Raw genomic sequence first — 26801 nt, forward strand, 5'->3', positions numbered from 1 at the left:
TTTAAAGACTGTGAGAGTTGCTACTTTGGAAGTTACTGCTAAGCAACAGTTTTGCAAAATCCAGCCAGGTTTTCAGAAGAATACACAAGGTCTGTGATGCATTTTTGTGCTTGCCACCTATCTTTTATCTTTGCTTTAACAAATAAGTGTACAGTAACCATCCACTGTCTTGAAGATAACAGACTGTTTCTTCTTCATTGACTCAATGGAAGATGTAAAAATGGCAACTTTTTCAGTTCAAGGTATTAATTTTCAACATCCAGTATAGCTGTCTAGACTAATCATGCTCACTATGACTGTAGTGCAGTGTATAAATCTCATTAGGCACTCTAAAAAGAACATTATCAATTTTAGCATTGCCTTAAAATTGGTACTCAGTGTTAATTAGGAAATTCCCAAAACTAGTAGATTTTATTTATTTATTTAGAGGTATTTAAACAGGCTTATATTGTAGGTTTTGGGTGTCCAATCACATTGTGCTTACTTGTACAGAAATTATACACTCACTTGCCAATACAGTGAAAGGGTGGAATGCTTCACAATGATTCTAGCAATAACTCAGAGAAACAACCACTTCTTCAATGCAAATCTGCTCAAGAAAAGCTTCTACACACAAAGTAAGATGAACCAGTTACTGCATTGTTTATTAAGTTTCACTTGATTCCTCCTGACAACCATTTAAACAATGAATGTTGGGAAATGTCTCTCAGAGAATCAACAACAATGGCTAGGATCAGAGCTTTTATATTTAGCTAATACTGTTTTTAGAAAGGAGAAAATATTTCTTCCTGAAGGGATTATAGGAAGTCTTATAAAAGACACCTGCAAACAAAACAAGTGGCAAAAGATCTCTATCATAATTGATAACAGTTATCCTTTGTATAAATCCGTACTTCTTCAGAAATAAATATATCTTTACTACTGAATTTCAAAAGGCATCCACTAACCAACAAGCCTGCTGATCAAGAATAGTAAGTTTTAGAAAATCTGCCAAGAAGGAAGTGCTTTTGTCTTACGGACAGCAGTGCATTATTAATCAAGAGTAAGTTCCTAAATTTTCTTTTCTGATGCCAAATAGAACAAGCAAGCTTTAAAAAATAGTATCCTTTTAGTAGTGTACTGGACATGTAGCATCTAGTTTGCTTTTTTTAAAAGGAAAACTTTTCACTTAAAATACAAACTACAGAATTTGACAAATAATTCAATAGCCAATTTAAAAGAAATGCACAAAGTAATCAGCGAGAAGGAATATTTACAAAATGTAAAAATGTTAACAAAAAAGAAAACTATCATATCTAGAGCAACAGCCTTCATTCTTTCATCCCAGACCAATTAAATTTTGATAAGCATACACTGCCTGAAGTATCTATACACCGGTCAAATAACCAGGTTTTCCAATCTGCTAGTAGATGACTCAGTCTTCTGTGCCATGCATACAGGTTAGCTCCTTAGCTTTCTTTTGGAGAAACCCAGTTGGTTCCCTCAGAAAAAAAAAGACTGTAATTCTCAAGACAGTTTGCTTCAGGATCTGCTCCCAAAAGGAAGGATGGACAAGACCACACCAATTTTGGCTCCCTCTGGTTACACAGACTTCTCTAACACTTTCCCAGCAAATTTTACATCCTCAGACAACCCCACATGCCTTTAAACCACATGCCAGGACATGCAAAACACCCACTCAGTTTCTTGCTATAAAAACACCATGCAAATGGGCTGCAACACAACTCTTAAATTATTGTAAATGCACTGAACTAAGGAAGAGAGTGAATCAGTTTATCTCAAGACAACAGGTCCCAGAGGATGCTCTGGCCACGAGCAGGACACAGTATGAACATACACAGTGCAGTTTGCTTTCAAGAGGACAAACCTATGCAAATAAAACCCCCTCTGCATTGCTTGGTCTAATGGCCAAGGAGCACTGTGCAATAGATGGTTGGACTTTGTGGATGTAAATCCTATGCTAAGAGAAGAGGATAAGGATTGCAGGACAGCTGGAGCTTCCAGCCAAAGAGACAGACACGTATGTATTATCCCAAGAGAGCTGAAATGAAGTTATTCTTTTCTGTCTAATAAGACAGTTAATGAGGCTGAAGAAAATTTGGAATCTGTATAAACAGTAGAAAATGTGTAGTATATCATAGAAAGATTACAGAGAACTATGTCTATATTGTACTTTTAGGAAAGAATTTGTCAGGGCCTTAAAGCCCATGAATTCAAAATCTTAACATTCACTATAAGGAACTCCCTAACTCACAAAAACACCAATCACTTTAATTGATGGGTAAAATTCCTTTCTTCCTTTCTAACCTTCCTTTCTTCCACAAAATGACATATGGCACTGTAATGCTTTGAAAAACAAACAAGATACTTCAACTTTAACAACTTCACTAAACTAGGAAAAAGACTTTAGCTTAAGAAGTGTTTTTACTAACTTCTTGGACTATATTTTTTCTCTATTTTCAGGATTTCAGCATTAACAACATGATTAAACTGCTCAACCCAAGATCTTTTGGGCTTATTTTTTAAAGAAGTCAAAATGAGGTTTAAATCCTGAATAAGTTATCACTAAGAGATGAAGCAAAGTTAGCGATAGCACCTTAGGAAACATTTCTGACTTGAGCATGACAGGTCTGATTCACTAAGTGGATCCATATGATCCACTAAGTTATTTCTTTCTCTGGCCTCCACAATTCATTGTATTCTGTGATTCATGTTATTTTCATACAGTACAATCAATTTTTTTGCAGATTTATCCTCTGCAATTTATCACAAGGAGGATTAATAGCAACTGCAACAGAAAAATTTTACCTTGATGTCATATATAATCCTTTATCCTTTCATCACCATCGAAATCTCAGTGCTTTGTCCATCTTTCTTGTCTGCAGCAACTTATTTCACTTGTTCCTATTAAGGCTATTATATTCACCCTATTACTACTAATCTTTTTCTTTGTAAATAGCCACACCTATTTTAATCCAAAATGGTGTGGTAAGCATTTGATTCTTTGTGGAAGTAGACATGTAATTAGGTTAATCTGTGCTATCTTTTCATGTGAGTTGATTGTTTCTTTACTATGGACATATTTCTTATAACAGCAATAAGCTTGCCAGATTGCTTGGAGGCAAATCAGGAGCAATTTACCAAGCATGTAGCTACTATGAACTGAAATCTTGACATAATAGCAAGCTGTGTATAGCCACTCCTACCTGCCAGTTATTACTCATGTTAGCTTTTCACTGACATGTTAAATTTCAGCCGCACCTTTCTTTCACAAACAAGTACTTTCATTCAACTCAGCTACATCTGTGACAAACAGCTGATCTTCACCAAAGCACACAGGAATCTAAATTCAGAATGCAGTGCAGGTCTTTGGCAGTAGCAACCTAATTACCTGCACGAAGTCCAAAAACGTCAATGGAAGCAAGTCATCCAGGTGGCCAATATCTTTGGAGAAACGATTTAAGATTCTTCCTGCAGAAACATGGTTGGAAAAGAAAAATAAAAATAAAGTAAATATAATTTCTATTATATAAGATCAAAATATCTTAAACACACCATGTTTTACCATTTTAGTAACAGTTAAAAGGAAACAGCTGGAATCAAAAGATAAAAAGACGATTTTTGGAACCACCATGAAGGGCATCTTTTATAACTACTGCAATATAATTTGAAGAATACTTTTTTACAAATGCCTTTCACCCAAATATAAAACCGTTAAACTGCTAGGAAAAAATTAAACTGGGCTTTGAAGATAATAGTTCAGTAGAATTTAACAGGTGAAAGACACATGCTTTATATGCTCAACATATGCAAGTAAAGGTTTACGGTTCAACTTAATGCAAGTTTCATCAAGTAACATCAGTCAGAATCTGCTCCTGTCCTTGACTGAAGCTCACTAGTGCATGCACGTCCCAGACAGATCACAGCTGATCTAACTGATCCTTTTTATTTCTGTTCCCACCCCTCCACCATTATACACGGATTCAAATTGCCAGCATTTCTAAAATAAAATCTGAGATTTGTGTTCATGCAGCCTTACATTCATACTTATTCATAACCTTGACAATACTGATCTTTATTAAAGCTAATAAAACAATTTTTAATCTGCTGTCAGTGAAGCATTTACACTTCTCTATTTTCCCAAGTTCTACTTGAGTGAAAAAATCAGTTACAGCAAGAGTTCTTTAATAATTAAAGTCATAACACTGCCACCTGTAAGTGGATTAGTATCTTTCTCTATTAATCAATATCTCTACTCACCAGGAAAGAAACTAAGCTAAGGATGGGAATCTGCCCTTTTCCAAGGTGTGTAATGCCCATACATGCATTCACATTGCCTTTTTATCTACATATATCTTGATTCAATTATTACTTCTAACTGGTACAAACACATTCACTGCACTGGCAACAAAAGACTTCCCCCCCCCCCGCCACCCCACCCCACCCCTGCCCAAAGGAGCTCATTAAACTGAAAATAAAGTTTAAAGTTTCCATGGAGTGCATTGGAGACATAATTCAGAGATAAGAGATACCTAACTAACTTCTATAGCAACCATCATTCCAGTTTTCTGTTCTCACAGCTGTCTCAGAATTACGGATTTTGTTGCACAACACTGATTTATTTTTTAAAGGGAATTTCTGTTCTATACCAAGCAATATGCAAAGCTTCCTCTCCTCAGGCCTGAGATACTACTGCAAAGAGAGATACTGGTGATGAACAGCTTGTTCTGCAGGACTCCACTACCGAAAGCAGCTGCTTAAGGTAGACAACAGTAGAATTCATCCTATTTTTAGGCTTTGCACACAGAGAGAAAGGGCATATAGCAGCACAAGACTCAGCAAAACCTCTTTCATCTGCTTCTACTGGTAATGGCAGCTGGGGATGTTCCCTTTCACTTATTTCATGTTGGGGTAGACACATCAGAAGAACTCCAAGGCAGTTTTTTTCAGAGTTTCCTTTTCCTGTGATTTCCTAACATGGAGCCTGGCCACGGAAGAGTGATCTAGCACACACTGAACGCATGCTGTAGCTAAGACCTCTTGATATCCCTAAACATCACATTCCAGGTCATTTTCAAATGAACCAACATTTCACTGGCAAAAAGAAAATCATTCAAAGAGGTTAAATGTTTCCTTCTGACAGTGCTTTCCTTAGCAGCCTGTCCAGGAGGGGCAGATGAGGAAAACAAGATGGGTTCAGGGTATTAGCAGTCTGTTCCCAGCTTGTGACTGTTCCCATCTGAGTGACTTTGCTCTGTTTTACAGAGTGAAGAGCAGAGCAAGGAGAGGTGCCAGTGCCACGCCCCTGCGTCAAACACCATGAGACCCACTGATGACAAGCTGTATACGAGGGCAAAGGACTGTTCTCACAGCAAGCAAACCGCACCTTAATCCAGCCTTAGAATCACCCTTTACCTCCTGACCCCAGACAAGTGTTATTTGTAGTAGTTCCAGGCTGATACAAGAAGCTATTGCACAAAGGCCATCCCATGCGACACTGCTGAAGGACGCAAGGTCACGCAGGCTGACTGCTTTCCACAGCCATAGTGTAGGTCAGGTCAATGCTGGCGCCTCCAGGAATCAAGTGATGCCTTCACGATCCCTCTCACTGCTCAAGTGGAAGGGCATATCCACATTTGTTCCTGGAAAAGCACTGGGCTTACTCTCATTTTGTACAGTATGGACAAGGCCTGAAGGGCTAGAGGAGAGAAGCCATTACAAAATCCTTGCTGTAGAAAGAGGTTTAACTCCTGGGTCGTTTCAGTTCCAAAAGTATCTCAGAGTTCAGCTCTCATTTCCCACCCCTGTGATTTCTATTGAAGAATCACCTGTTAAAGTTGCTCAAGGAGGAATTTGCAAATTTTGAGTCTGGGATTTGGTTTTTTTGGCAACTGTTAGAATAGAATAGAGTATTTCAGTTAGAAGGGACCTATAGGGATCATCTGGTCCAACTATCTGACCAGTTCAGGGCTGACCACAAGAGAAAGCACGTTGTTATGGGCATTGCCCAAATGCCACACTGACAGCCTTGGGGCATCGGCCATGCCTCTAGAAATCCTGGTCCAGTGTCTGACCACCTTCTCAGTAAGAAATGCTCCCTAATATCCAGTCTAAGCCTCTTCTAGCACAGCTTTGAACCATTCCCACAAGCCCTATCACTGGAGCCCAGGGAGAAGAGATCAGCAGGAGGCTGCGACAACCTCTAACCATTTCCTGATAAAGTTTCAATGTTGTGAAAAGGAGAGCTTTAAGCTGCAAGCATGATACAGATCTGTCCTGGTGCTTCTGGGAGTAAAAAGCTGGCATAGATATAAATAAGAGCTGCAGAATTCTTGCCTGCATCCTGCACACCAGGAGTAACTGTGGCAATGTTCACCTCCACAGCAACATCTCCTCCAGCAAAATCCTTTGAGGAACACAGTCATGAAGGAAAACTAGCTCACCTGAGCCAGCCTCAGTAGTCCTCTGGTCTTACTATCTCTTCCACTAACCCCTAACTATTCCAGTTCCCATTGGTTATACGGCTGCTAATTAATTGCCAAAACTGTATTTTTGGCAACTGTCTTATGAAATTTTTAAGTATAACAGTGTTTCTACAGACTGTTTTGACAGAGCTGCGAGCTGCCACTAGGAAAGTGGAAATTAATCTGACATTATCAATAAAACATGAAAACATCTTTTAATCTGCCTAATCCTCTTTAAAATGTAAATACAATAATTCTGTAAAATGACATGGACTAAAATTTGAGTGAGCAGAAAAAACATTATATGAAAAAGACAAACCTTGAAAACTGGAACCTTTTACAGGTCCACCCGATACAATTAAAGCAATTTAAGCAGTGGGGACTTGAATCAGCGGCTTCTGAAATAAACATTCAGGTGAACCTCTGGTAGCAGAACTTCATTTTTTTGAATTTTCAAGTTACTGAAAAAAGTCATTTATGGTCTATCTAGTGTTTGCACATAGTATTTCTGGAAAATAACACCTCACCTGAAGTCATTAAGCCTAGGAAAATATCTTGCTTGTTGCTAAGAGGTCGCATGTCCCTCTTGTAATGTTAATCCAGTGACCATTAATGGTTTTCTACTGCTAAAATCAAGCCACAAAGCCACACGCTTTAGCCCTATTTTTTTTTGTTGCTGGTTTGCTATGATATTACCCCCCTGAAAATATACAAATCAGGCCTGAAGAGTATTTCAGATCCTGTTCATACGAATATTACAGAACTGGCATTTTATTCAGCACATCCTATGTTGAAGCAAGCTATGGTAACCCACTAAAGCAAGGTCCCTCACCAATATGAGAGCGAGCAATGTACCTCCAAGCAGAAGTGCTATGCTTTGGAAATATCCACAAAGTGCCCCATAGTCATTGTGATATTGCATCCAGAGTAATTGCTACATTTATAAGGATGTCTACAAGTAAATGAGGTCTATTTCGCAAGGTATGAAGAAACAACTGTTTCCACTTACTGGAAGCACAGTAAATCAGTGGCTTGCTTATGCATTATTAAGCATGCAAAAGAAAACATTCCAGATATGAAAGTTAAAGTAGCCATTTTGAGTCAGGACTCAAAATGCTTAGTTATGACTACAGTTTCTACAAGCATTTGCAAGCCTAACTTTTGGGGATGGTTCTTCAGATTAAAGAAACTGTCGCACCTGCTATTCAAGAAGGGTAGGACCTGCAGGACTCACCACCCCCAAACAATTTTGTCTCCAAAACTTCTAATATCCTTCTCTCCCAAACTTACAGACTATCAACATCACCTTCCCACAATACTTCATACTTCCAAAAAACCCAAATTCCTTAAGTGAGCATTTCTGTGATACAGATACATGCCAAGAGACAGTAATTCTTAGATCTAGTCCAGTATTTTCCATTTACAAAAATTCTCAAGCTCACTTAATACTTGCACCCTTTATTTATCCCAGTGAGTTTCAGTCTGAGCTTCAAAAGCAAAAAGAAAATACTATATCTAAAACTTGTAAGGCAAAAGAAATTTCACAAAACCAGCAACAAGAAAGTGTTTTAACAAATCAAGAACCAAGTATGCCAACGTTACGACAGCATGCAAATTTGTGAATAGTATCTGTTATTTTAATCACTCAGGCTTCCACGTGGTATGCAGCGTCAGTAGTGAGCTGCAAAAGGGAACGTGCTCTCTTCAACAGTCCTATGTTTGTTTTCACATCAAGCAACTGAATCAGAACACACACTGTTGTTAGATTTCTTCTGAAGTAATTAAATAACTATTCAATGCCAATTAATCACAGTTAAATAAGGGTCTGTCACCAAAGTGCTATGTACACATTTCAGGCTATTTAATGGTCAAATACTTGGCAGTATCGAAGTTAAACAATGATTCATTAAACCTCCTCCACTACACAATAGTTAAGCTAAACTTGAAGTGAAAGAATCAAACCTCTTTTGTTCTCCGTGAAAGAGACATCAAACCTCAGTATGTGATATTCTTTTCTTCCCCACTCTGTAAACTGCTTTAATTGCATGAATCAGAATGTGTTCAGGTGCTGCATACCCACTTCGGTTCTGCAGGTGCCTACTGATACTTGGGAACTTATCATCCAAATAATGAGAACACTTGACAGTGTTCCACACCTATTTAAAATGTTTATACATACTCCACAATGAAAGAAATATAATCCAAAGTGAATCAACACTTAGGATGTAAACACCAGAAAAGAAAAGATGTGGGTTTTCTTTAAACAAGAAACTAGGATCCTCCACTGGAACAGCCAAATGCCACCAACAGCATTCAGTGTTGTGCAACCTGAATTCCAAAGACCCTAAAAGCAGTATATTATTTCTATTTCTAGATGTATTTGGCACTTCTAGTATACTTTGTTGGCCTGTGCATTCACTGAAATACTTCTGTGTAACACAATAGAGCAGGCAGATTGATTTTATATACCTCACAAAGAGTTTACCAAGCCTTTATAGCTTCATCACTCATTGCAAAAATACTTCTCTACTTCACTGATTTGCCTCTTTGGAAAAGCAAAAGCGAAGGACCTTCTAGGGACAGAAAGCTTTTGCCACTTGTGTGTGCACGGTGCAAGCTCTTGGAATTTTTTTCCCCTCGGAGATCAGGCTAATCCTCAATCCAGGGAATTTTAATTGAATCACACGGTAGTTCAATATGCAAATGTTATTAATAAATACTGCTTTGCATGGTAACCTGAACTCCTCCATGGCAATTGGCCTAAATATCAATTTTCACCTACAAGTACACTGCATTTACCAGGGGGGAAAGTACTCAAAATCTCTTTATCTACTCTGCAAAAGCAAAGCCAGGAACACTCCCCCACTGCCCAGACTCCATTAAGAAAAACTAACAAATTAACCACTATTATCTCCCACTCCTACCTGCAAACTCGCGGAAACGTGTCTGAAAGCAACTTGTAAGGCTAGGAATGGATTCAAGAAGGTACTCTGCCATAAGTACTACATACCACTACATGTAAGCAACCCCAGCTGGGATTGCACACTGGCTTGAAGGCAGTCATGCTACAGAGATGCTCTTTGCAACTCAGACAACTTTAATTTAGAGGGACCCATGTTAGACAGTCGAAAGCGTGTACTTCGCCACCCCCTTATACTCAGCGAGGTGAAGCAGCCCCCCATGCATCGCACTCTGCTGACTGCAAGGGTGGCCCCGTGGCAGGCTGTCATGGGCGCGCTCCTGTCCCAGGAAGGCACGCCACAGCAGACCACGCACCTCAGCCTGTGTACACGCAGGGGTGTTAACTTGCCCTAAAGAGAGAAATCACGTACTTCATCAGGCCGAATTACAGCTGATAAAACCAAAGTTATTTTTAAAGTATGCATGGTAGTAAAATAATGCTCAGAAGTGTCTACATGGCAACAAAAGCATTGCAAGGTAGGAATAAAAGAAACAGCTGCACAGATCTGGTACATTTAAATGTCCATCAATTTAACTACGTAACATGTTTCCCATTCTGTCAGTGGTCTAAATCCACAGCTCCCCACATATCTTGCTGTTAAGCTATGGCATTCAGCGACTGATAAGGCTTTGCCCGTGCTCAGTTCACACACATAGGCCAAAAAAAGAGAAAGGAAAACAACAACAAAAAAGTACTGCAACTACAAGCAGCCTTCCATTTCATCAAAGTAGCGACAAAGTGGATTGTCCCTATCAAATGTTGGCAGGAAGCAGACATTACATCAACCTTGTAAAATACAACTATGAAATCAACAAAATAATTAAAGATGGATTACCAACTTTGAAAGGAATTGTAAGTTTGTGAAATATTTCTTCAGAAAGAAATCTGGAAATGCATCTCCTGCATAGCTGTCAATTACTGATCTACTCTGGTTTTTCTTCCATATTTCTACAAAGAAATGTCAATAGGTCTGTTATCTTTTTTTAATGTATGTTTAGCACCACGGATCCACACAAACTGCCATATACAGCATTACTGTCTTCCCCACAGGCATCCTATAAATATAAATAAGAAATTCAACCCCATTTTTTTCTTTAGCAGCCTGAAACTGACAGGAATATTATCACTTTCTTAGACATTTGCAAATGGGCACAGTGGTACTGGGCCAAAATATGCTGAGATCATAATATCCATTTATCTAAACTGCCAGCTTGTAATGAATTCAGGTGGGTTGCCTTCTATCCAAATTAATTTACTACTTGAAAAAGGCTTTTTATACAAATGCTGTCAAAAGGAAAACAGTTAGAAAACGAGGAGAAAATGTGAAGACTGTGTTTGATCTTATTTTTAAGTGTAGGATTTAAAGAAAGAAGGGTAACTAGGATGAAGATAAGAATGGAAAACAGGCTTCTTGGAAATTAATTTCTATTTTTATTGCTGATGGAGACATCTACATTACCTCGTATGAATACATTGATCATAACCATACAGTTCGTTCTTGAGCTTTCCAGTCCACTAGAAACACACAGTATTTTAATGGCCTACTGATTAGAATTACCCCGCTTGCAGAAAATCGAAATAGGTCAATGCTCCACGTAACTTGACTTACCCCTTTGCTAAATTATGTGGCACTGCTGATTTTATCTTTTTTCATGGGTGTGCTCAGAAGAACACGTGTACTAACATCAGTTATCACCAGCCAAAGTTTATATCCTCATTATATAGTGCAGAGAGGACATAAAAATTCTTCATTAAAAACAGAAGCACACAAACAAAAACATTTAGATTGGAAAAAACTTTCCTTCTTTCTCAAACTGCTTTCATGAGAAATCTCAAAATACCTTCTGCATTGTAACTGCCTTTCATATTATATATCATTACCAATTAACCATGCTGGCTACAATTTCAGCTGTAACAATCTACAACACAGATTTTAACTTTGGTGCTATGTTATACTTGCTAATAAAATTATCCTTTTTACAAAAGCATGATAGATTTGGGATAATATATTCATTAGCAACTTCCAAATTATTCATCCCTGCAATGATAACCCCTGCCCCAAAAATTAACGTTCACAGATTTTTTTCTTCTGTAATTTATTGTGAAAGAATCAGAATTACTCAAAAGAACAAACTTCTGCCTACATAACAAAGTTTTATCCCACAACCTGAGTACAAAGCTCCATCTCTGTTTCATAATTAGAGTAACAATGAAAGCAGACACCTTCTCCCCTCAATCCCTAGAGAAACAGTGAACGTTTCATACATAATTCTCTGAAGTTGCCAGAACAAAGTTCTAACGATTCCAGAAGTTAAGCTCTGCATATCCTTTCTGCGTCTTCTTAAACTCATTTTTATTCACCGAAGCTATTTTAAGTTATCCTGAGTTTAATGAATAAAATCTACATTTAAACATACTGAAAGAAACAAAAAACTAAAACCAAGCCACAAACTCTAATGTGCTGCCAAACGAGAGGACAACTTCATTTCTGCTGTATTCTACAACATAAGCAACAAGATATTTTTAAGGCATACAGGCCAACTGTGTATTTATTTATTTATACAGAGGAGGGGGTAATAGAAGAGTCGACACTGGCCCCCTACCTCCCCCTCCTGAAGGAAAAAAAAAAAAGGTAACCACTTGCAATTTCTTATCAACTGATCTTTAAAAAGATGTCAAATTGTATACTATCTAAGGAATTTTCTGTTAATTTACATCACCTTCTTTTTCTGTTCCAGATGTATAGTTACCTACTTCAACATCTCACCACAATACAAAGCATCACTATAACAGACACCTGGAATAGTCTATATGGAATATAGTCCTATATTGGCTTTTTACTAGCAAGATTACGAATTTAATTCTTTGCTAAACTATTTAACCACAAAAACATCTACTTCTGAAAGTGCATTTATGCAGTCTAGTTCTCCTTTCTGCCATAAATTCAATTTGGACTGAAGATGTCCCAAGTGTTGTTTTGCTGGAGGTGGGGCAGAGCTTACAATTAATTAATCTGAATGCTACAAATCAGGATGAACTGAAATATCCGAAGAGTATTCTGTTGCTGGAAATTTTACTGGAATGCTGGAAATGAGAGGAGAAAAACAGCTTTTACACTTACTTTCAAATTTGGGACATATATAAATATACATCAATTCAAGGATTAAAACAAAAATGGAAATATATGCCATCTTTCTGGTAAGGCTTTTCCAAAAAGAAAAAGGTCTTCTCCCGTGCTATTTATACTACCAAGACTAGATTCAGAATAGGCTTTAAATACTGTATTTCAGAAAATATCAGAAGGGGTGGTGGTGTACAGAATCTCACACAGCTCTTTCAAATCTGCTCATATTTGTCGATCTTTTTACCATTCCATACCCTAAAGATAATTCTAAGAAATAGATAAGATCTGAATAAGAATCATAAATTGCTTCTTTTTGATGTTTTTCTTCCCCCCTTTTTTTTTTCCAAGTGTTGAAGTTAGATGGGCTCAACCACCACTCCAGTCTAAGATGACAATAACCAAGTAGGACATTACTGAATATAAAGCTTTTGCCTCCTGGGATCTTCAGTTTAAACTACCTGGCTGATAAAGTTACAATTCAGCAAACAAGTATCATCCTGTATTTTACCAATCACGTATATTCAGATCCCCTCCCACACGCACTGAATAGAATGATTCTGATGTAGTCCAACCATTTTCTTCCTTTTTTGAAACCATGGAAGCAAATTCAATGTGAACTGTTGCTGAGAAAGCCAAGCCAATTTCTGGCTTCTATCTAGCCTATCCATTTTGAGGATAAAGCCTTTGGGCAGCAAAAACAGCAGAGGCATTTCATATCTTCATCTGATTTTGTAAACCCCTGTCTTCTCCTTGGTGTGTTGTTTTGGTTTGATCATTCATTTTTCTTTATCTTCTGTTTCTTTTTCTCTCTCTCTTGAAAAAATGTGAATTGATTGGCAAGGAGAGATTCTCTCTGAAGTTCATTCATTATGTACCCATGTAATGATTCCTGAAATACCTTTTCCTTTTTAACTACTCATACTATAAAAAAGCTGCTGCAACAGCACGGGTTTGGCTATCCATAATTCACAATGGATGACATTGGATAATTTTCAGTGGCTTTTTCTCCTGTGTCACATCAAATGTCATTGCTACTGAACTCAAGAGAAATTCTGGTATAACTACCAGAAAATCAGAACTGTGTATCTCTTAGTTTGCTATGCAAATAATCAAAATATATTCTTGGAAAATCTGCTGTGTGTTAAAAAAAACCACCCACCCCATGAAAAGAAAAATTTTGCTTCAATTTAGGACGTTTTAAACCACATGCTAGAGCAAAGCCACAGAAAATTTGGGAACAGCTAGATTCACAACTTAGGTACCATTCACCAAACCACAAAGGAAGATACTGGGAAACCTGTCATCCTGTTTATAAACATACTGCCAAGCCCAGGGGTCAGGACACTTACATGAGAGGTGAAGGCTGGGCAGAGACACAAGGAACATGTTATTTTTACCAGTCATGGAGCATGCAGTGAATGTGGGTCACCCACCTCTCCAGCGAGTGTGTTAATTACTCTACTAGAGGCAATTCTGCGGTAGGCCTCCTCCAGTCTCTGCTCTTGAAGCTGCTTGCCCTTTGAATGAATCAGTAAATAAGTATGGCACCGGAAGAAGGCAAATGAGTGCATGCCTGAAGGCTATGGCAACCAGCATGGGAGTACAGCTGGATTGAAATACCTTTTTTTTTTTTCCTTTTGGCTTAATTTAGGGCATGGAATGGATCCTTTCCTGCAGAGCAGGCTGTAGGGTATAAGCAGGGATGACTTCACCTCCTCCTTAGTTTTGTGACTGGCCCCAAATTCCACTTGCAAATCTTGCCTGAGAAAAAACCAAACATCTTTTGTCTTAGAAAATCTGGAGCCAACCCCAATTCAACCATCTTCTAGCAAGAAGTGCTGTCCAAAGGAATCTAGATACAGTCTTACAACACGTTTCTTTGGGCCATCAGCTTCTGTGGAAAAACTAAAACATAAACTTCTTTACAGCCTAAGCTACAATTAACAAAACTGAAATGAAATGTGGGGCATAATATGCATTCAAATGAGAAAAAAACCAAAATATGACCTCTTCTCTACTGTATATTATATTCATTACATTAAAATAAAAATTTTAATAATTAAATTATTAAATGCTAAGCATTTTGAAAGTTATATTGCACTGCATATGACCTTACTGCACTGTCTACTGGGCACCTATTAGAAAGCTTCACCTCAAAAACAAAAGAGAAAAACGTACTAGGAATAAGTAGCTGCAAATGAGGAGAAACTAGTTGCTGACCATACTAAAACACTCGTAGTGTATAAGTCAAAACCAAAAGAACCTTTAATGTTCAAGTACAAATATACTTTAAATTAAACCCCCTAGATTTCTTGACAGCTGAATGCTAGAGGTTAAATTATTTTAAAAACATATGCTTACATCCATATAATTTAAAATTACAGATAATCTAACATAGCCATATAATTTTCTTTTTTTTCCATGTCTTTTAAATAATAAGAAGGAAACTTAGAATGATAAACAAAAATATGTTAATATGTCTTCGCTTTTCTATAAAGGGAAAAAAAATTCACACACATCAAGGAGAAAAAAATGGCTTCACTGAACAGTCATTCAAGCAAAAGTGAATAGAATTTACAATCTATTTTGTCTTTGTTCAATTCAAAGACAGACTTCACTGTGAAGCTCTGATTTACAGCTGTCCAGCACTATGAACTCCTAAATAAATAAATAGGCAAAAATAGAAGAGTGCTGCCTGCAACAAGGGACTCCTGAGAATGCTGCCATTTGTTATTTGCATGACAGAAACACCAAAAAGAAGATTAATATATCTGAAATGGGAGGCCAAGCCTCACACTAGGATGCACATTGGACCATCTCATAGCCAGCAGCATGCCCTGCCTTGAAGAGTTTGTTGCCAGTTAAGAGAAACCAACACAATTGACTATAAAAGGAACAACAAGCAAAGGGAAGATGTAGCAGTAAGCTGGAACAGAAAGTTGCAGGACAAGATGTGTGCCTTTTTGCCTGATTTTTTTTTTAAGTATGGGAAAACAGCGGGGTCAGGGAATTAATGAGTTTTTCCACCCATATATTTAACTGTCAGTGTATAGTTAAACTGCGGTTACAATGATACTGGTGTATCTTGAGATGATTTTAAGATGAAGATGAGCCAGCTTGCAGATGAACTTTACTGAACAGAGAGCAGGAAGTTACAAAGATGTAAGCATGAAAGATAAGCAGGCAAAATGATGATGGAGGTAGTTAAAAACAAAGGAACGTGCCAACAGCTCCAGTTACCAGGTGCAGAAATAGTAAAAGCTTTGCATGGGAAGAGGGTTAATGTTCAAATGAAGCCACACTCCTTTTCTACACCTCCTGGTAGACTACCTCAAAGTACACCTGGGCTGTAAGATCAAGAAAAATCCTTCTCTCCATCTGGCCCTGGGGAGGAGCTACAAGACAGAACTGTTGAAAGACTAGCTGGCAGTAACAGTCACAGAAATTGATACTGAAAGAGCTTTGTACACATTTACTTGAATTTTTGCCCTGTGCAGACTGGCTGCTGGCACATGCCCTCTTCTTCACCCTCTACTTCATTCACTGCACATCCACTCCCCATTTCCTCTCCTCCCTCTTCTTTTGACACTGCTTCTTCCATTCTCCTTCATCATGGGATGGCACAAACTCTGGATACAAATAAGCACACTTGAAAAAGAGGAGTGAATGTCATCCTATGCACAACCAAGGCACGAAGCCTGACATGGTAAGGCATAGGCTGGGAAGCATGGAAAAGTTTGGGATAAAGCAAGTGGCTGCAACACTTAAGCTAGAAGAGTACCTGACTGTTTTGGAAATGCAGTGTGACAAAAAAAGCCAGATAGGGGAACTACATTAACTACACATGAGCTGTAAAGGTAATAGGAAGGATGTTTTCCACTGGAAAACATGGGAAATCCTTACAGAAAGTGAGAGATCAGGTTCTGAAATAGTTCCCCAATTAAAACTGTAGAAGCAGAAAGGCCATTGTCGCCTGAATGGAGATGGCAAAGTTCATCCAGGACATACAGCATAACCATAAGCATTTGATTCACACAGACTATTCACAAGGTTATACTTGGGTAAGGCAAGACTTGCTGTCTACTGAGAGAGATGCCTTCAGAGAACAAGTCAGAGGACTTTAGTTAGTTCTTGCTTTCAACTGCTCTTAGAGGAGCGTATTTCACTCTGCTAACTACAGAACCACAGAGGCAATGGCTGGTTGTGTCGAGTTAGTCTTTAAGTGTACTCTAATTAGTTTGCTTCAATTCATTCACACAGGGTCTTAAGATTTCACAAGACCAATTAAGATTTTAGGTAAAGAAATTCTCAGTAAAAGTTTTCTTTCTTCCTTCTAAATAAACATGTCTGGGTCTTAACAGTTCACTTATTTATACATTTATTTTGTTTCTCTGACATCCATTTTCACCACAATTTGTTTTGTGGTGTTTGTTTTTTTAAACCAGCAGCTTCTCTGCTGAAACTTATCAGACACATTAGGATGAAAGGATGTTCCAGGACTGCAAGGAACTGGACAACAACAGGAGCAATGCAAAGACCACGACAAAAATCCCTGTCTTTCAAGCATCCATACGCAATACATTAAAACACCATTAAATCACCTCACAGACCTAAACCATTGGTTATATTTTGGGATAAACATTACAAATTTTGCAGATAATCATTGATCATAATCTGATCCCAGACACTTTGCGAAAGGCTGTTTTAAAACAGCTGCTTTGCTGTTATTCTGCCTTTAAAAAAAAGGTATTAACCAAATATTTGATAAGGAGGATTAAAATGAAAAAATACACATAATGAAACTAAATGACAGAAAAATACCTTGTGTTTTCCCTTCACTCTTCACAAACCAGCACGAACAGAGAACTTGATTCTGGATCAATTTGTGGATACATCATTAGAATATACGAAACAAAAGCGTAACTTCAAGCAAAAAAACCACAGAAAGCAAAATTGTGTCAATAACCCAACCACTAATAATATTACAGAGTATTAATTAGTAACAACTTAGCATTGTAGATATTTAATTATAATATTTAGAGAACAAATGTGGGCTCTGATGGTTTTCAAAACGTAGCTTAACTTTAGAATGCATATGAAAAGCATCCAATAAACTTTTCATCACAGCTGAATGGTATTTACAATGCCTCTTAACTTTCTGAATGTCTATTTTGTCCTTGACTGACTCCGGAGACCAAGTCCTTAAATAGCAATTCACATTCCAAACACAAATATTCAATTCCTAAAGTTCTTAGTGGTCAACTATACAGTGATCATACTTTCAGGAAGAGGTCACAAACAAGTTTAAGTGTTTGGATCACTCTAAAACCTTTTAGGACCTTCTGGACAATTGGGGTTTTGTTTGGTTGATTGGTTTGTTTTTTCCAAAGAATAGAGACTGAAATGTCTCTTGACATAAAGGTTTTGTACCCTTTCATAATCCAGCATTTTTCTGGAAAGCTGTCATACCACAGTTGGTACAGAAAATGCTGGTGCTATGAAACAACACTTCAGTATGGCACATGATCCACGTACTGAGGTCTATTCCACCTTCCGGAAGGTTTCTTACTTCAGCAGGGTACCACCCTCATAACCTGCAGAACTCTTTCCACAACAGACCATTTGGTACGATTAGGACCTAAATTAAGTCAAGACATCACAAATTACCTGAACTAGAAACCCAAATAAATATTGAAAACAAAACCTGAGGTATGTTGTAAAACAATATAACTAAAGTGTTACTGTTTCCATGGGTCACATTCTTTCCTTCTCAATGCATTCAGATACCCAAAGGACCCATTTTGATCAGAAAAGAGCTCCTGGAAGAACTGAAAGGTTCTGACATCAGAGAATTTAAACTAGCTGTGAATCCCATTGAGGAAGTATGAGTCATCTCTGAGGTTTAAATTAGATTATCAACCAAGTGAAGCAGCACAGTAAATCTACAATAAAAGATGAATGCCTACAGGAAAATAATTTTTGCCCCTAGTGGCAGATGCTTGAACTTTAAAGGATCTGAGACTAAGCTCTTTGTGTAAGCCTTCCTGACAGAAAACAATTGAAGTAATTTCTTTAGTTGGTCCAGCTTCACTCCATATGCCACATGGAAACAATATCTAAACCCTGTAAAAGAAAGTATATTGTCACTTCTAAACCAATTGAGGATCAAACAATTCACAGAAACCAAGACTTATTTTGCTGACAATTAAGCTCTATCACCAAGACTTGAGATTCAATGAAATTTGACAATTGTGAAGAAAGAGGCTTTTGTCTGAGTAAGTCTGAAGCATTTGGAAGAATCAACAGAAAATCAGAAGACTGATTAGATCGAAGTATCACAGCCTTTGAGGAGAGTCTAGAATTTGCAAAATAACTGCCTTCCTTGCTCTGTTTCCTCTCTGAACTGCTGTGGTATTGCAGCAGAAAGGCATACAGCAAGAGGCAAATCTGTCTAAGGAGCAAGCATTATACCCATCACACTTGCTCTTACACCAACAGCGTACTTTGCCTATCCTGCTGGTCAAGCTCCATTATGAAGAACCACCATCCCTTTAAAGACAAGTACAAATCACTGCTGCACACCAAACCTAAGGGGTGTGAAGGGCCTTTTAAGCCTTCTTCTTCCATGCTGAAAGCTGTCACATTTACTTTGTAGTAATTCAGATACAACCCAAAGAAGTTCACAAATTCCATTCTATTCTAGTGCTGGAGGTCACTAGCTAGAATAATATTCTTGCATCTCCTCATGGATTCAAAGAATGAGTAAGTTCTTCTGTTTTTCCAAGAACCGTAACACTAACTTGTTCTCCTTTTGCCTGTTTAATTGAAGAATATGTAAAATTTCTATTCAACCTCCATGCTTACTTTACAATTAATAAAAAGCAGTCAATAAGCATTTGAATGTCTTGCATCTCATAAGAAGTACAAACGACAGAAGGAAGGCACACAGTGCTGCTCACAGCACTACATTTTAAGCTGAAAACATCTCAGATCATTTCAGAAACTTGCAAATTCGCGTTTTACAAAATGTTCATGTCTCTTAAAAGTACATGATTATATTGCTTTATTGCATGGCTAAGACGGTAAAACAATAAATGGACTCCTGTTTTTCCACAGGAATGTTTCTAACTTTTAAGCAAACACAGTTCTGGAAAGTGTCAGATTGGACATTTCTACTCTTGAACACTCAGCAGGTGAACAACACCATCTATATAAGCCCTCATAATCTTTGAGAAACAAGTTATTTCTAAACAAGCACTTCTAAACACTGTTCCTTAAGCCTTTGGTAGTAGCTGAGCAACACTGGTTATTAAATTGAGGTGCAGCAGTTTATTTTTTCTTATCTCAATTCAAAAAATAATATCTTGGGATTGTTTTTCCCATTTTTTCTCTTGGGGATTTTTGGGGGTTTAAATCTAAGCAGCATTTAGTGAATGGCTTTGAATTCAATATTAAACCATACTCATAGCTTAATTATGAAAAAAGATCATTGTCACTACATATTTGGAATATTAAAACTTGTCAGCTTTAGAGAAACCTCAAGGCAATTTTTTCTCTCAAATTTGGTTTTATTTTGAAAGCACGGCTTAGATAAGATTTCTTAATATTAGAACAAGTCTAGCAGAACTAGTTTTCTGTTGAAAATATTGGGGGGAAAATGTTCCTTCTATATTGTTAGTTCAATAGAAAAAAAGATCACACTTCTAAAGCTAAAACCATCTATATTTCACAATTCTGGTGCTTTCAGATTTGCAGAGATTTCTGCAGCTACCTTTGTCCTAAATGAGCATCAAATTTATTTTTTTTCTCTGACACTAAGGGAACATTAGCTGACTACAGGTAACTACTACCAACTCTTCCTTTAACCATTTTACCATTTTTTAGTCAGGAAATACCAGAAATATTCTGGAAAGTTAACCGTAATTGTTTACTTTTGGCTGGTTGTTGAGACTGAGGGGAGGGAGAATTATTCTTCTAATAGGAGACTGGACAATGAAAGAAGGGAGAATGGAAAGAAGCATTATGCTAACATAAGGCAAAGAATATGGGGTTTATATATATTTACATATATATACATATATATGTGTATTTTTAATATAGATATTTTATATGCATGTGTGTATATATATAAATGAAAATTACGGTTCATTCCTTTCTCTTAAATTCAGTGGTAAATTCAGAACACCAAAGCTTTTAAGATACCCATCCTTAAGCACAAAGACAGGTAGCTACCCTGAAGCCTCACACTGTAGTAGGTAGGAAAGACAGCTCTTCTCCAGCGAGATTTAGAGCAAAAGCCTAACACTGGTGCCCTGAAAGAGCCTGCCTCTCTATCACATACCTGGTAAACCTAGACTAATATTAACCTTTGTGAATACTCTTCTTTGCCTGGTTATTCATCATTATACATATTCTTCAAACTGGAAACCAAAACGACTAGAAAATAGAAATACTCATGGATTTTAAGAAGTTCTAATATTTTATACGAGAAAATTTTCTATTTTAGTCACAGAACGCTTAATGTCTATTACTGAAAGGATAATCTTACAATAACAAAGATGCCATTTGTACTTTAGACTTAACAATAACTTAACCAAGTAAACGCCACACAGCAAATCTGGTCTGAACGGGCATAGGAACCCCAGCACTTTAGTTTGCTTTCAGTTTCTCCTTCTGTAAACTGAATGAAAGTCAGGCTCCTATGTCATTAGGCAATGCACAGATTTACTCATGTTTACAGGTCCTAAAAAACCAAAATGTTCTTCATTAAGTTGCCCAGCATTAAGGATATATTCCCTTATTTCACTGAGAGGGGAGAGAAAGCAAACAAAAGTGACAGACAGCAACAGTACTTCTGAAAGTGTTCATTATTCCATGTAATAAGAAAATAGCTTCACATAAAACATTGAACATTCTAAACCCAATCTTTGTAAGTGAAGACAGATACTACCTTCTCTCTAAAGACCAGCCTGACAGATTATAAACATAAATAAGTGCACTGGAGGAAGAGATCAATGAGATAGTGTAAAGTTTATTTACAGCTTTAAATGTTCATATTAAAAAGGAGAGAGGGGGGAAAAAAACAAACACTGAGCAAATGCCCCTGGCATCTAATCACCTGCTGTCCTCTGGGCATGTCCTAGAAAGCATGGGCCAGGATCAGTATTCCTGTATGAGAAATTACTTATAACATCTTAAAAACAGATGTGGGAACTTTGTCTCAAAATTTAGACTGAACTGTATCCATTTTGGGTTGTGAACATTCAAACTGATGAACATGAAATTATGCTCAGAAATGAATACATGCAGGGACAAAGGAACATGTACTCCCGATAAAGGAAAGCTTACCACAAAGCAGAGGGTTTTTTCTTGCCTACACACGAATTAGCAATATTCTGCATTGCATCATTTGCATATTAAACAGACAATAACTTCATTGAGAACACAGGTTTGCCACACACAGAGAAAAATCTCATCACATCTGATAAAAAGAAAACTGAGGAAGAGAAGACTTAGGCCATCTAGCCTCCAACCATTATACTTTATAATTACCAGTGATAATGTCCACGATCCAGATTACCTTTTCAGTTTTCCACACACCTTCAGATTATTCTGCACTCTGTGCCCCAACATTGACACAGGCTAGTGAAGATTTACACTTGAAAGAGGGCAGGATATATGCAGAAGACAGCGTAAAGGCGTTGGCAGAGATGGAAGAGCAGCATTCCCAGACATGGAACACAAGAGGATAAATTCAGGTACACAGTGGGTGAGAACTGACAAGGACCATACCAGTGGACAGAAAAACTATGAACTTACAAGGAGTTTAACTCTAAACCTCCTTTCGAATGTCATAAATGTTGCACAAGTAGTGCATGATAACAGCTCAAGTTTGAGGAGTATTAGTGACCTCTCTATTCTTTTTTTAACTGGCAAATGAGAAAGGATGAGGGGATGCTACAACTAGAAGACAAGCAGGTCAGTAGTCACTGCTGAGTCTTCTACAGCAGTGAAAAGTCCAACATGAAAGCAAAAGCATCTCGTTGGTATACAACACACTACTACCCTGAACCACAGTTGAGAATAAAGACTTTGACACCTTTCTCCCATACACCAGTCAGCTTGCTTCACATGCTGGCTCTGTGAATACAGTTTCCTACCCAACATTAGGCAAGTAACAGCCTAAAGCAGCCTCAGCTTCTCCAGACATTTCAGAAATCTCCTCACTTTACGGCCTCTCATTAGGTACCACCACAACTAAATATTGTGCTCAAGCCAAAATCAAAAGCTATGGCAATAAAATATGCAAATAAGAATCACCTAGATTCTACAAGAACCCAAATTTAAATGAACATTAAAACAAACCTCCATGAACCTGCAGTTTCCAGTTTCAAGCTACCTACCTCAAGGCTGGTATTACCACAAGTAGTAATTAATGTCCACTACATACTACTATTTTAATTACAGAACCATTGTCCAGCAACTAATAAAACAACAACAACAAAGTGTTCTTCATATGCTGGATGCTATTTTAAAACAGTTTCTAAAGCTCTCTTAAGACTGGTAGCTGTTAACATATACAGCTTGTCATAATGTTGTCTCCTCCAAATACAACATTATCGTGCAAAAAATAACATCAGAAATCAAAACCTGAAGGAGGTCCACCACATGTATTCACCTGAATGCATAACAAAAAGCCTCTGACAAAGTACCTACTGATTCTGAGGGAAAAAAAGAATACCTGGGGAAGACAGAGTAGAAGCAAGCAAGTAATGTTCTCCTGTACCATTCAGAAACAGCTTAGTAATTAACTCTATCAAGTCTGTGTTTTGCTTGTTTTTATTTTTAAACTGAACAGCACACTAAAATCGAGCTTGATTCAATACCTTCACTTCTCTAACTGTTGATTTCTATCCTTTCTTTTTTATTCTGGATTGCCAGAAAAGGCAGATTCACATACAACTTCCATTTTTTTCTACAGTAAAATTAATTTTGGATCAAGAACTGCCTTTTGTTTCCAAACACTCTCCAAGATCACCACAGGCACAAACTAATCTTCACTTGTTGCATAATTTGCAAGATGCTGGCAATCTGGTCGGGGGGGGGGGGGGGGGGGGGGGGGGGGGAGTGGATGAGAAAAAAAAAAAAAAAGAACCCCCCCCCCAAAAGACTAATTAATTCACAAGATGCTGCAGTGCAATTACCTAGCATCACCTGGGAGAAAGATTCCTGTGCAGTTTAAAGCAGAACAGTGCTAATGGAATGAATTTGCACTGTGATAATATTTGTTTTATTTTAATTTACAGCCATTCAGGATAAAACCCAAAACAATAATAACAACAAAAACCAACAAAAAACCCAAACCCCACCATAACAGGCTGTTTTTTCTGGTTTTCTGCAAACACCACAGTGGTCTAACTGTGTCTGTGTGTCCATACGGAACAACAATAAAAGATTATGGCATAGGAAAAGAGCCCAGAAGAGCCAAGAGCCTGATGTACAGGACTTTCACCTGGCATGGGGGACCCACATGGTTCAAGGCCCACACTAAATCGCAGAGGGAGAAGATCAAGGCTGCCTTCCTCATGTTCCACATATGTGCTCCCACCACCTGGCTATTCATTATCCTTGCCCTGCTCTTCCTTAAAATATTTTTTATTAAATGCTTCTAGCTTGTGCCAAGGTGGAATGAAAGTGTTTTTTATTTTAAGTTTTTCTTCATTTCTCAAAAATGCTCATTTCCCATCCAGAATAGGCATCCATGAACAGCAAGAGAAGAGGTCCTATCCATGTGGCACCTCCAATCCCCGCTATCCACAGCAGCTACAGCAGCATCCAACAATTTTTAAGCAGATTAAAAATAGCAGAAAAGTATATATTTAAAACAGTCATTATCAAAACCAAAAAAGCGCCTCCATCCTTCAGATAATCTCCAAAAGCTTATTTGCAGCTGCATCACCTCAGCTAGGCCCTCTTTTTAAGCCCCTTGCAGTTTTTCCATCAGTATTACTGCAGTCTTTCCCTCTGTTTTCAAGTGTCTCCAACCAACATTTCCTTCCTCTTTGCCACAAATCTCATCAAAACAGTCCGTTATCTATGCAAGACTAAAACATAACTCCATTTTTACTTCCCCACTACACTTGCGGGAAAGATATGTCTCAGAACAGCTTCTGCGTGGTCTTCTAAAGCCAACACTTTTAATTAGGTTTCTCTGTCTTGGTCGACTCCCTCCATGCCTCCTTTTTGCTCGGCTGAGGTGGGGCGAGAGCAGCCCTCTCTGTAGTTGCTTTAGCAAATGAAAAACCTAGACTTTGCAGTATCTGGGCAGGTCAGCATACGGTCAGAAATGAGTTTCGCAGCAGGCCGTTTTCCCCACCAGGGGATCTTAATGTGAAGAAGATAGAAAATCTCTGTGAAGGGACATGAAATCTTGTGCCAGGAAAGCAGGAGACTGCGCTTGGGAGTGGTTGTCGGTACAAGCTGCACGCTATTTCCCTATGAAATAATGTCCTGTCCCCTCCTACAAACAGCTTTTCCGTAAACCTTTTAATTTTATCTCCTATATAAAGCATAACCAGGGTGAGCACTGACTCAGTGAACTGAAAATGTAATGGGCTTTCTCATCAGTTTACGGCCAAGTTTCATTCAATTGTTATTGCAGAGAAAAATAGGATAGAGTTGAATTGAGCTATGCTAATAGATAATAAATGTAAACATAACTCCAGAGTACTATTTACTAACTTTAAAGACTACTCCTATAGCAATCAACTTTATAAGGTTCCTGACATAATCATCGTGATGATAAAACACATGGAAGCGTAAGACTACTTAAACTCTTAACAAAAGCCATGATAATACTAACAGTAAATGAGCAACTCCCACAAAATATCATTTAATAATCACGCCCTGATAAGGTTTAAAGTACATATCACCATTGTTATAGGAAAAAAAAACATTAAAGTGTTTTGGTTGTAGTTTTTTTTTTTTTTTTTTTAACACATGTAGCAAGCAACCTAACAGGTTTTAATTACCACACCTACTTCAGTGACAAGCTGTTCCACTCAAACACCCAAACATAATATTTACAATGTTGTGCGGTTGTTAAGGATCTTGATGATTGATGGAACCTATTGTGTTGCCATCTTAATAACAATAAATGCAAGTGATTACCAACACGGAAGAGAGAACCTGTGTTTTTATTTTACAACAAAAGCCTGTCCTATAGGGACTTCTTTTCAACATAAACTAACAAACCTGCACACACGTGAACATGCTTTAGAGCTTGGCACACCGAGTCAAAAACAAAGCCTCTGCTGCTTTAAGGACAAGGTGGTTTTTTTATTAGCTTGGGAGAACATGAAAGCTGTCAAAAGAGCTGGTATAGTTTTTCACAATCCTACAGAATTCATCTTGACCACAAGGAAATATCTGAAAACTGCATCAGCAAGATAGCACAGATCTTGTTCCCGAAAAAAAGAAAGCAATTGAGTCATTGAGTCAAATAGGAACACAAAACATTTTCTGGCATTGCTACTGAATATTTATATCAGTGCTGAATGAAACTACAAACAAAATATTTTAACATGAAGCTCTGCCTTGTTAACTGCATGATATGCCAAAACACCACCTACTGTAAATCGCAGGGTTTAAGACCAGTATTTCTTGTTTAAACATGCTACTTGTTCAGCAGAATCACTTGTGTGAACAAGCACACATTAATGTACACTAACTAGAGCAGTTTCACTATTCAACTGATAATTTAACAACGTCATCAGCACTGTAATTTTCAGACTGCTGAAATATCGTATTTGTTGCAAATATTATACAGTTTAAACACTTTAACAACATTGCCCATTTGACGCTTCTGTCAGATAAAATGCAGACAGGCACTTGTGCATTGATGAACATGCTTTTAATCCTATAAAGAAACTTTCTCTGTCAAATTCTAGGCGTTTCAATACTTGATTTATGAACACCATAATTAAAATCCTCATGCCTTAAAGAAAAACAAACTCTTCATTATAACAACAGCTTGCTTTCACATTTTTATCTTTTAATATTTGGAGTTTGCTTTTATGTGGTGCTTTTAGGTATCAGTTCAGCGTGTCATTTCTGGTTGCCAGAAGAGGAAAATATTTCTCTTTATAACCTGGTCAAATCTCAAAGTCCAGTTAAGAACCCAAAGGGATCAATGTTCATTTAATGCTTCCACAAAACATTTGTGGGGAAAAAAAATCTGCTAATTTAACAG

At 37.7% G+C, this 26801-nt stretch overlaps 1 protein-coding gene across 1 annotated transcript in view; it reads right to left on the reverse strand.

The window, feature by feature from the left end:
- The window catches only part of ABCC4 (ATP binding cassette subfamily C member 4), a 159538-nt gene that overhangs the window by 64980 nt on the left and 67757 nt on the right, over positions 1-26801 (reverse strand). The window contains exon 20 of the mRNA XM_040584392.1: positions 3392-3471. Within this exon, the coding sequence (XP_040440326.1) occupies positions 3392-3471 (80 nt within the window). The remainder of the gene's footprint in view (positions 1-3391; positions 3472-26801) is intronic.

Source organism: Falco naumanni, chromosome 2, assembly GCF_017639655.2.
Source record: "Falco naumanni isolate bFalNau1 chromosome 2, bFalNau1.pat, whole genome shotgun sequence".
In the NCBI taxonomy this organism is placed as follows: Eukaryota; Metazoa; Chordata; class Aves; order Falconiformes; family Falconidae; genus Falco; species Falco naumanni.